The 12,812-nt window shown below is 41.7% G+C and overlaps 1 protein-coding gene across 7 annotated transcripts in view; it reads right to left on the minus strand.

Moving 5' to 3' along the window:
- HIBCH (3-hydroxyisobutyryl-CoA hydrolase) overlaps positions 1-12,812 on the minus strand; it is a 638,488-nt gene that overhangs the window by 255,792 nt on the left and 369,884 nt on the right. For all 7 annotated transcript variants that reach the window (XM_089690215.1, XM_089690218.1, XM_089690217.1 and 4 more), the window contains one exon: positions 10,337-10,415. In XM_089690215.1, coding sequence (XP_089546341.1) covers positions 10,337-10,415 — 79 coding nt within the window. The remainder of the gene's footprint in view (positions 1-10,336; positions 10,416-12,812) is intronic.

Raw genomic sequence — 12,812 nt, forward strand, 5'->3', positions numbered from 1 at the left:
CTTGGTTCCAGACCAACAAGATTGACGTTATGGAGTGGCCAGCCCAATACCCGGATCTTAATCCAATAGAAAACTTGTGGGGTGACATCAAAAATGCAGTTTCTGAGGCAAAATCAAGAAATAGAGAAGAACTATGGAATGCAGTCCAATCATCCTGGGCTGGAATACCTGTTCACAGGTGCCAGAAGTTGGTTGACTCCATGCAATACAGATGTACAGCAGTTCTCAGAAACAGTGCTTATACAACTAAATATTAATTGATTCAAAGGAAAGCAAAATCTTCAAACATTTTTCAGTTTATATACTGAATGTTTGAGTTTGTAAAGAATACAAACACTGCTATTTTTTTGAACTGTCTAATATTCACTTTTCTTCAATTTTTTTAGAGGAACAACACAAATTTGATATATTTTTCTTCATGTTTTGATTTGGAATAGAATGTGTAGTGTTCCCAATGCATTTGTGTGTATGGAAATAAAAGCTATTAGAAAGATTTTGAGCTTTATTCACTTTTTTCAACACACTGCTATTATTTTGAACACAACTGTATTTACGGACCCAGCAGGAATTGAAAGTAATGCCCAAGACAGATCCACCTCCCACCGAGGTGGGGGGCTTTCAGCCATGGCGACACTGACACAGACGTCAGGTGCTTGGTCATATGTGTCCCTGCGAGACGTTAACTTGCCGGCTGCTCTGGTCCCAGATGATGTTCGTCAAGGCTGAACCAGCGCTGAGCTAAGGTCTGCACGTGTTCATTGGCCAAGCTGGGGAGACTACAAGGATCTATAATATCGAGCCTGTTGCCCAGCCTGACATATATCCAACGGTATCTGGGCTTTGTCAGAGAGGCTGTGGGCAGAAAGGTACCTTCCTGTACCTTTTGTGGGAATGTCACCTTCTTCGACCCTTTGGGGTAGAAGTCCGCAACCTAATTATTAAAGTTACTCAACACCAAATAGCGGATGACACTATGTATGATACACATTTGTCTGTAGGGACTTATAAACGTTCGTTGATGCCTCACCTCCTTAATGCAGGCAAAAGCCTCATTCCGAATCACTGGATGTCCTTGGTAGTCCCTACAGATAGAGAAAGGCTACTGAAGGTACAGGACATAATGGAGTGGGGGCACAAATGTTCTGATAACTATACCAAGTTTTATAATATTTGGGCTTTGTGGATAGATTTCACCTCCTCTGACATATATAGACAATTGACGCAGTGATTATCTGACCTTGCTTGGACAAGTGTAGATCTTATAGCTTTTGTGTGTTTGGGCGACCAGGGAATGGCTACGATGTGCATTGGTCCTTCTTTTTACTGGCTTTTCTTGGAAGCCAGGGGAGATTTCACTCTCGCTTACTCCCCTGGGTTATCTATCCTCCTTACTACCATTTCCCTCTCCTTTTCTCTGGTTCATTATCCCCTCTTCCCTCACCCCTTCCCTTTATATTTCATTCCCAATGGCTATTAATTTGAAGTGTGCTTTCAGTATTGTATTTCAATTTTAGTGTGTGCACCCTTTTATATAGATTGCATGCTTTTGGACGTATTCTGTAACGTATGGTTCCAAAGTCTTCTATTGGGAATGTTGTATTGTCTTTTCTTTTTGAAAAAGTGAAAATGAAGAAAAAAAAATAATCATCCACTCACAAGGCTTCACTTGGTTTTCATTTTAATGGACAATTTTATTACGATAAATGTATGCCAATGAGGATCCAACTATATTGTTACTACTTTGGATGACTTTCTTTTTGTTGGTCCAGCTGGTTTTTTTTCTACTTTTTTTGTAATTGACTCTGATGTCATGGAGTTTAGATTGCCCCTCTTCAAATTATTTAAAATCAAGTCTTTAATATCCACCTTCTATAAACCTTTCTTAAGGGCATCCAATCATTACTTACCTTTTTACCTTTGCTGCTAGTTAGTCCTATTGCTAGGATTTTCTCCCACAGATTTGCCAATGTAAACCATCCAAAGTTGCATGAAAGTTACACCTGAATTATATATGTGTGACTTGTGTACAACTTTGTGGGGTACAGACAATCACATGGTCTGCTCTATGACTCCTGTCCCAGCCCATTCAAAGTCACATCAAAGTCGCGCAGTAAAGTCGCAATGGAAATTGCATGGGTGTGAATGGAGCCTTAAAGAACCCCTGTTCCCATGTTACTATTTCTAAGGCCATTAAAGAGGATATGAAGGTTTGGGATGAGTTATTGCTAATGGTTCTACTGACTGGCAACAAGATTTTATAGATTTTGCTCTTAGCCCGTTTGGTTTGGTGCCTTTCGGTCTGACCACTGGTGTGCATCAGCATGGCATTCGTCCTGGAAAATTCCAGAAACTTTCTATAATTTAGTTTTGCTAAGAGTTGTTCCCAGTACTGGTATCAGTAGTTATTTGGTGTATTTAGAGATATTTCAGAATTGTAGAGTTTTTATTCACACTGACAATAAAGGCGTTCTCTTCGCTGTTAATTGTCTGTCTTCTAAGTCAGAATTTGTTGTTAAATTACTTCACTTTTTAGTCCTGCATTGCATGAAATTTAATATATGGCTGAAAGCTAAATATTAACCAGGTGTAACTACCGTATTTGCCGGCGTATAAGACGACTGGGCGTATAAGACGACCCCCTATTTTTCCCGTTAAAATATAGGGTTTGAGCTATACTCGCCGTATAAGACTACCCCTCTTCCAACGCACACCAAATAAAAATGAAAAAACATCAGATTTGATTTCAATATGGTATGCTATTTCAGTATGGTATTCCAATGATGGGGTGCTATTCCTCCCACTGACACCAATGATGGGACACGATTCCTCGCTCTGACACCAATGATGGGGCACTATTCCTCCCACTGATACCAATGATGAGCCACTACCCCTCCCACTGACACCAATGATGGGGCACTATTTCATCCACTGACACCAATGATGGGGCACTATTCCTCCCACTGATACCAATGATGGTGCCCCATCATTAGTGTCAGTGTGTGAGGAATAGTGTCCCATCATTAGTGTCAGTGGGAGGAATAGTGCCCCATCACTGGTGTCAGTGGATGAAATAGTGCCCCATCATTGGTGTCAGTGGGAGGAATAGTGTCCCATCATTGGTGTCAGTGGGAGGAATAGCGCCCCATCATTGGTGTCAGTGGGCGGAATAGCGCCCCATCATTGGTATCAGTGGCAGGAATTGCGCCCCATCATTGGTGTCAGTGGGAGGAATAGCACCCCATCATTGGTATCAGTGGAAGGAATAGCGCCCCATCGTTGGTATCAGTGGCGGGAAAAGTGCCCCATCATTGGTGTCAGTGGGGAGAATAGGGCCCCATCGTTGGTGTCAGTGGGGGGAATAGTGCCCCATCGTTGGTGTCAGTGGGGAGGAGGAATAGTGCCCCATCGTTGGTGTCAGTGGGGAGGAGGAATAGTGCCCCATCGTTGGTGTCAGTGGGGGAGGAACAGTGCCTCATCGATGGTGTCAGTGTGGAGGAGTAATAGTGCCTCATCGTTGGTGTCAGTGGGGGGAGGAATAGTGCCTCATCGTTGGTGTCAGTGGGGGGAGGAATAGTGCCCCATCATTGGTGTCATTGGGGGGGAGGAATAGTGCCCCATCGTTGGTGTCAGTGGGGGAGGAATAGTGCCCCATCGTTGGTGTCAGTGGGGGAGGAACAGTGCCTCATCGTTGGTGTCAGTGGGGGAGGAACAGTGTCCCATCGTTAGTGTCAGTGGGGGAGAGGAATAGTGCAAAGAGTGTCACAGCATGGTGCTGCTGCACACTTACTGGCCGCTCCCTCACTCGATTTTCGCGGGGCCGCTCGGCTCCGCCTCCTCGCCGGTGATTGGTCGCCTGTGTGCCTTTCCAGTGCTGGCGCCCAATCACCGGTGAGGAGCCGGAGCCGAGCGGCCGCACGACCATCGAGCGCCCGAACTGAAAGAAGGAGCAGCCGCGCTTCCTGGACCGGATCGTCGTGGGACCGGGACCAGAGCCAGGTAAGGTACAGCAGCCACCTGCCCGCCCCTGTACTTAGTGTCCCTTCCGCCACCGCGCTGCCCCTCGAAAAAGTGCCGCCCTGACACCGGCTCGCCGTATACCGGCGTATAAGACGACCCCCGACTTTTAAGAAGATTTTCATGGGTTAAAAAGTCGTCTTATACGCCGGCAAATACGGTAATATTATTGCAAACTCGTTGTCTCATTTACTGTTTTTTAGATTCTGAGACTTGGCACCAGAAACAGACCTTATGGCATCCTAATGCACAGATTTCTTCAGGGCTTGATTTTGGGATTAATCACTGCCAATCTGAAGAATTCGGTCTCATCTAAAACGAAGGAGAAATACATTCAGGCCTAGTCAAAATGGTTTAACTTCTGTTTTGTGTACAATTTAAAATGTGCCATTGTCAATTATATGGCTCAGTCCTTTATTTCTTTTTTAATGCACTCTAATCTGAGTGCTTCTTCTGTTCATAAAGTTTTGGCTGGTGTTTCGTTTTTTCTAAAGTTTTTCAACCTTCCCACTTTCTCTTCCTATTTTCAGGTTAGACAGGTTCTGAACGTATTTAAGCATTTCCACTTGGCTAGGGATGGCTGGATACCTATTTCTATTAATCTATTAGACAAATTATTATCTTTCGTAGAATATGTATTTTCCCCCCTATGAAATTTTATTAAATCAGCTTTTTCTGTTGCCTTTTTTAGTGCCTTAAGGGTTAGTGAATTATCTGCCCCTAACAAGACTGCCACTTCTAGTTTGGTGGACAGCGACATGTCAGTTTTCTGTGACTCAGTTACTGTCTATGTTTGCAGATCAAAAGCTGACCAGTCTGGGTATGGTTGCATAACCTTGTATAGAACTGTTCAGGTTTTTTAGACCTTCCTTTTGTGGCTCATCCTTTATTCATTATGATTTACCTCCACTGACTCAATATCAGTTTTCTGTTGTTCTGTCTTCTTGTCTCAAATATCTTGGGTTTTCTGGCTTTAATTTCTACTCCAATTCTTTTAAGATTGGGATTGCCACAGTGGCAAGCTCTATGGGTTTTGTTCCCTGAAGAAGTTATGAGGTTGGAACGGTGGGTCAGTAACAGGTTTAAGAGTTACATTCATGCAGATTTAGCTATTAATTCATTTTCTTTTTCAGATTCTCAAGTTCAGGGTCTGGATTGCGGGCCATTCATTTATTCACTGGGCCCAAAGGAGAGTCGAATCAAGGAATTATTCAGAGAGTTTGGGTTTGTGTCTTAATGAATTTTAAATTTTTTTGGAAAGGTATTGGAGGTTTAAGATGGAGGAATTTGAGACTAGAACTGATTCATTTATCTGGTATTTGGCCCAGCCCTGACTTATCAATAATACATGCAGGGGCTAAAGACATTGGCATAGTTAAAACATGGTATCTTCTCTGTGACATGAAGCAACACATATTTTAGTTTAAAGTGCTTTTTCCATTTACCATTGTTGCTTTTTCTGAGGTGATTCCCAAGTTACTTTTGTCTCCTTCAGGTAATTTGTTCTATTTGGACAAGATTCAGAGATGTCGAAATAGAACAATTCATAATTTTATGGTTTCTTTCAATGGGTTATTGTTTCGTCACTTTGACTTGGAAGGTTTCATCCCAGGTCTCCATAGGGAAGATTCAATACATTTATCTAAAATAGGTTTAGAAATTTTCAGTTTAGGATTACAGAATATTATTGAGCAGGCCACGGTGTTGGGGGCCTCAGCCAACCGTTATGTGCTTGGCTTCATCTGGTGGGGTTAGTCTTCCAGTCTAAAGTCTGCAAGGACATGATTATCGAGATCTTGTATTTCATAATTCTGTTGAGTTTAAAGTAATACTTATTTGAATTGTTTATTTTGACCCAGGGGTCCACATGGAATAGTCTAAGGGGCAGTTTCCTTGCTCTGCTCTCTCCTTTTCTCTTGGCAGGTTGCCTTTGGAGATATCTCCCCCAGCAATAGGCTGCCCATTGGCTATTGTTGGAGGTTCTGCAGTTCCCACCCCACCTCCCATATTTATTGCTGATTTGTTTGTATTGTCACAGTGTTATTTAGTCAGGGTTAGTCTTCCAGTCTAAAGTCTGGAAGGACATGGTTATCGAGAACTTGTATTTCATCATTCTGTTGAGTTTAAAATTATGCTGAAAGCTGGATTTTGGTTATTTGAATTGTTAATTTTGGGTTAGCCCTTAAATAAACACCGTGGACATATTATCCCATTTAAAACATATATCTGGTGTCTGTCTCATTATTATTGTATTTGCTACTTTGTACTATCCCATGCATAGTCTGTAAATATCCCCAAACCAACAGTTCATTCACGGATACAGAAGATATTTTACAGGGCTCACAATTTTTTAAAACAACAGGGGGGGTCAAAATCTTTACCAAGTAATTACAGACCTGTTAGTTTAACTTCTATAGTTGGGAAGATACTGGAGAGTTTATTAAAAGACCACATAGATGAGTTCTTGCTGGAAAAAAAATATTTTAAGCAACAGACAGCATGGATTCATTAAAGACAGAAGTTGTCAAACAAATCTGATTTCTTTTTACGAAGGGGTGAGCAAAACCTTGGCAGAGGGGTGGAGGTGGACGTGGTATACTTGGATTTTGCAAAAGCATTTGACACAGTTCCCCGCACACGGCTAATTTGTAAGATAAAGTCTATGGGCTTGGAAAAATTCATATGTAAATGGTGGAAAACTGGCTAAAAGATCGTATTCAGAGAGTAGTGGTTAATGATTCATACTCTGAATGACATCAGTGGTGTACCCCAGGATTCAGTGTTGGGACCCTTACTTTGAATATATTTATAAACGATATGGGGTCTGAGATTAAAAATCCCATTTCAGTCTTTGCAGATGACACCAAGCTGTGCAATGGAATAAAGTCCTTACAGGATGTCTTCAACTTACAAGCTGACCTCAATGCTCTGTTTAATTGGGCAACTATGTGGCAAATGAGATTTAATATTGATAAATGCAAGGTTATGCACTTGGGGGTTAAGAATATGCATGCATCATACATACTAGGAGGGTACAACTGGGGGAATCAATGATGGGGAAGGATCTGGAGGTTCTGGTAGATCACAAGCTTAACAATGGCATGGAATGCCAAGCTGCGGCTTCTAAAGCAAGCAAAATCCTCTCTTGTATTAAAAGAGGTATAGACTCCAGAGAGAGAGAGAGAGATCATATTACCCCTGTACAAATCATTAGTAAGACCTCACCTGGAATATGCAGTTCAGTTTTGGGCACCAATTCACAAAAAGAACATTGGGGAACTTGAGAAAGTACAGAGAAGGGCACCTAAACTGATACGAGGCATGGAGGAGCTCAGCTATGAGGAAAGCTTAGAGGAACTAAATGTATTCTTTCTTGAGAAGAGGAGATTAAGCAAGGGGTATGATCAACATGTATAAATACATTAGTGGTTCATATAGTGAACTTGGTGTAGAGCTATTCACCCTGAGGTCAACATTGAGGACAAGGGGGTACTCTTTACGTCTGAAGGAAAATAAATTTAATCTCCAAACACAGAAAGGTTTCTTCACAGTGAGAGCTGTGAAAATGAGGAATAGACTCCCTCAAGAGTTGGTTCTGGCCAGCTCAGTGGATTGCTTCAAAAAAGGACTGGATTATTTCTTAGATACACAGAATATAACTGGATACTAACATTTATAGGTAAAGTTGATCCAAGGAATATCCGATTGCCTCTCAGGGGATCAGGAAGGAATTTTTTTCCCAGCAGGTGCAAATTGGATCATGCTTTGCTGGGTTTTTTGCCTTCCTCTGGATCAACTGTGGGTATAGGATTATAACTTTTTTTTTTTTATGGTTGAACTGGATAGACTTTTGTCTTTTTTCAGCCAGACTAACTATGTAACTATGTAACACAAATTATCAAAGTCATACTGGTCCACAGACCCAATTAACACTTCGCTATGATGCCTAAGGCCAACAACATGTAACAACATTCTTCACTTCTCACAAGTGCTCAGGTACCCCATATATGTTAAATCTATTGTTTACTTTTGTACATGCAAATCATATGCTAAAACTATGAAAACCTTTTCAGATGCCATTCATTAACACCCCTATATGCAAAACCTAACAGGACCATAATTTTTTCATCAGTGATTCAGTGAAGAGTTGGAACATATGTGTTGTTGGACATCCAAGACTAGGCAGACAACTCCCTTAAATATTTCTGGGCAGATAGTGACAGCAAAGCACATAAAACAGAGATGCCCAGATTATTTAGTGACCCCTGCATTCCCATCATACTAATTCAGCGTAACTGTACAGTACATGTACCATATGAAGTAGAAAAATCTTTTAAATCTTGTACGCATGACGTCAGTAAGCCATATTGATAACTAGTTTGCTTTTCCTTTTTAGTTTTTGGAACTTTCAAAATAGTGGCTTTTATGTAAAAGAACAAATCTTTGAATAAACTCAAAAGCAAACATTTAATATATTGAAGTTAAACAATTCTTAGCTGTGATGGCTGCATTCATTTTCTTTTTCAGGTTCTCTCTAATTTTTTTCAGATGGTGATCTGACCAATAAATCTGTTGTTTATCAATAGACAAGAATACCAGGGGGCACCAAGTAAGCGCAGCATGAATAAACCTTAGAATGATTGTAAAGGTTCTGTTCTTTTAAATAACAAATTTGTCATACCTGATTTGTGCAATGGTTTTGCACAGAGCAGCCCTGATCCTCCTCTTCCTGGGTCTCCCAACAGCGCTACAGACACCTCCCCCTGCTGAGTGCCCCCACTTGCTCTGGGGGTACTCGTGCGTGCTAGCTCCCGAGCCACCTCTGTGTGTCTATGAAACAGCCTATGTGTCAGCTGTTGTGTTTTAGCCAATGAGGAGGCAGAGACCAGGGAGAGCTTCTGCTCTCCTGCACATTTTTGGATGAAGATTGGGATCACATGAGTATAAGGGCGGAGGGCTGAAGAGGGAACTGCACACTGAAGGTTTAGTACCTTCATGCATAGAATGCATGAAGGTGAAAAACCTTCATGCTTTAGAACCATGGTAAAGACAACTGGCAACTCACATCTTAGCGTATGCAATCTGCTTATCAGTAGGACAGAAGCAGGTGAGAGGACCCTCATGCACAAAAGGTGTATGGTGTAACTCCAGCCTGTGACCATCATTAAGGAAGCAGAGCTGCTCAGTGGCTGGACCAGGAAGTCAAATGAAACCACACCGTAGTGCATCTCTGGTTATTTATTTGGACTTTTAATATGGACTTCTATGCTTGCTTACTGCTGACAATTTTTATGGTTAGTCTATGTTCATATTTATTATTTTTTATTTTTATTGATCTATTCAGTACAGCAGTAATTGCTAGGTAGAAGCTCATTTGATTCTCAGTTTGTGCAATATATACTGTACATATATATTTTTCTGTTTATCAACAGAACAAGTATTCCTGCAAATGTATCAGTTACTATGTTGAAACAAACCATTTACTACTGACAGGAATGCTTACAATGATCAGCTTTTATTTATTTATGTAAAACCTTTTCTCAAAAGGAACAAGACTGTTGCTGTAACTGCTCGTGTAACTACAGTGTAAGATGGAGTTTGGCATCAATTTGGAAGCTGCTAGTACATCTACCACTCCCCCCCCCAACCCAGACTGAGAATGCTACTGTCCAAAGGTGCTCATTCATCCAGAGTGGGGGCACTCTAATACAGGTGTATTACTGGCCAGATCAACAGGTAAGAACAGAAGGGAAAAAAAGAAAAGAAAACGAATGCAGCCACCACATCTAAAGATTGGTAAGCTGCAGTAAGTTACAGTTTTGGTGTGGGGTTTAATCCCGTCTTAAAGTATAACTGAAGGCAAGTCTTCCCATTTCTTCTGGAGACCATTACCATCAAGCATGAAAGTGAAGGAAAATCCCAAATTTTGGGTTGTCATCACAGCAGGAATACAAGGGACATCTTCCAATGGGGACACTAGTTCTGGTGTCAACCAGGGATTCCCTGGTTTTTCCTCTCACTTTCTGTTGTGGCAATAGGATGGGAGTTAAAGGAAATTCCCCCCAATGAGACACAGATGGCAAAAAAAAAACAAAACAAAAACAGAGTGGATATAACCCTCTCTTACTCTATCCAAAATGAAAAAAATATGTCTTTAGTTGTATTTTTATTGCAAAACAAAACATTTACATTTGTTACTACCAACATTTTAATGATATCTGAAAAGCAACTCAAGCTACTGAAAGTAAGCAAACTGCCATACAGTTGACAGTCTTTACTATGAAATGTGTAAAAAGGGCAAAGTGAGAGTGTGTATTCTTACCTATTGCAGTTTCTGGCATGGCAAACAGAGTATTTTCAGATGCCACTCTAAAATGTCCATGAACAGAAAGACCGACACCCTGAAAGAAGAAAATAGGTTATTTTGCTTCCAATGTAATGTATACTATACCACTAAATACATGACACAAAAGTATATGGAGTACCTTGCTCACAAGCTCTTGCAGTGTAAAGCCAGCCACACATGGTTAGAATCTGGGCTGGTTCATGGGCAGACTGATTGTGCCCAAGTCGACTGTTGTACGACTTGGGTACAACCAGCATGTTGAATTTTACATGCAATTATTGCTAGTGGCTATCATAGGCACCAGCATTAATCACTGTGTTCTCCTGGCGGGGACGACTTCTCCTGCCCCCCCGCCATGAGAACACAATAGCTCCGCAGGAGGGATTTCCCAATCAACAATGACTGTGTTTTTGGGGGGGAATCAAATGATTTTCTTTCCTGCAACCCATGATTGCAGGAAAGAAAATTGCATCATGTATAGTCCAGGCTCCAATTGACAGTAGTCCCAAAAAATGCATAAGCTGGAACTTCAAAACACAGACCCAAAACCTTTCCTTTCCTGGCAATTCCAGGCAACACGTAATGTGATGGATTTGGTAAAATGCCTATTTCGTTCCCTATTGTATATATATATACGCTATTTCTATAAGTTTTATAAATATTTACTTTTATACTTTAATACATATGTTGTGTGAATATTTTTTGCCTGCTGGGCTTTGTGGTACTATAAGAAATCCTTGCTTAAGAAATGTCTGCTCACACACACAGACCCCCTCCCACCGTGTGATTTGGGAAACAAAGGAATGTTTTTCTTCTCTATGAGATAAGGACTGGAAGAAGATCACACCTATACCATGACAGAGATTGTTTTCGTGTGGAAATGACCAATCAAAGACTAATATAATGCTTATGCTGTTGTCACATGACTCTTGCATCATTCTGCATATATAAGTCCACTTTCTCATTATAATAAACTAGAAGTATTCATAGACTGAACTTGTGTGTCAGCGTGAGTCCCTTCCAATGTGCGCACATTTCAAAGCTAGCGTCATAAATTAGGACAGGAACAGATAAGCACTGGACGATTTCAGTCCATGACTAAAGCAATTGGTGCCAAGAAACCCGGGAACTGAGTAATGAACCTGCAGCCAGCCGACATGAAAAGGGCATTAGCTGTCAGTCAAACTGGACAGGCCGGGGATTGATCGCCTCTGGAGCATGGTAAGATATATTTTGCTATCTTACCATTGCTTATCCTGTCTTTGTTGTTGATTCATACCTGTGCCTAGTACGGCTGCTAAAGGTCACTAAAAGCAGGTAACCTTGCTTGCCCGGAGTTTATTTAAATATACCTGCATGTGCTTATCTGTTACCTGGGTCTCTGTTGTGTGTTTTTATGTATCAGTCTTGAGAGGGAAGAGGAGTGGACCTACTGAGGGTTTTGACACATAATTTCTCTTGGGTGTGTGGTAACCTTGTGTGTTGACCACAAGAGAGGAGGTGTCGGGTTACGCGTCACTGTAGTGTGACAGCGTGGTGCCGTAACTGTTTGTGTGGGTTACGATGATTTACTCAGTGATCTGTACTCATAGCCCACCAAGATAGACTGATATGTCATGTCCTAAATGTGTGTCTGTGAGTTAATGTTTGCCATTCATAACAGAAGGTTGGGGTTTGTTAAGGGTTAAGGAAAGTCTGGACAGCAGCCTGTGAAGTGTCTTAGATTTCTGTTAGGAAGGACCAGAGACAGGAGGAGATGGGTCAGACGCTGATAAGACCCCTAGAAAGGAATGTTAGCATGTGACCTGGTTGCACAGAGGGAGGGGGAGCAGTATGTGAAGGGATTAGTTAAGTTAGTGAAAGTATGTTGAATCACAGATAAGGGAGGTCGTTTACATCCAAAAGAATGGCGAAGAAAAAAAAAAAGGAGAAGAAAGATGTCTTAGTTGACAAAGAATTGTGCTGAAGACAGCAAGAAGCTTGGTAAAAAAAACTGCAAAAGCGTTGCATAAAGAAGGATGGTTGGAAGAAATTCAATAAAATGGCGATTGTATAATGTATCATAAAAGTGAAATTGAAAGTGTGCTAAAACCACCGCCCTATGTTGGAATGTGGGGTGGAGGAGGGGAGGGACAGCCCTGCCCTTTGTCTAATACCTACTTTATGCCCACCACCCCAGCCCTGCCCAGTACACTTCCTGCTAGCAGCCATCTTGCTACACCTGTGTTGTCATTTCCTGCCCTGCCCAGTACACTTCCTGCTAGCAGCCATCTTGCTGCTCCTGCTTTGTCCCTTCCTGCCCAGTCCAGTACACTTCCTGGAGGCGGCCATATTGGTACACCAAATTAGACAAATGGAAGGCCAACGCCTTGAGTGAGCCGCCTCTACCCAGTGTGTCCGGTCTTACAAGTCAATGGTACATTCTACGTAGCACCGGATTTGCTGAGCAGAA

Source organism: Staurois parvus, unplaced genomic scaffold (genome assembly GCF_062004578.1).
Source record: "Staurois parvus isolate SC_StPar_1 unplaced genomic scaffold, SC_StPar_1.0 ptg000522l, whole genome shotgun sequence".
NCBI classification, from domain to species: Eukaryota; Metazoa; Chordata; class Amphibia; order Anura; family Ranidae; genus Staurois; species Staurois parvus.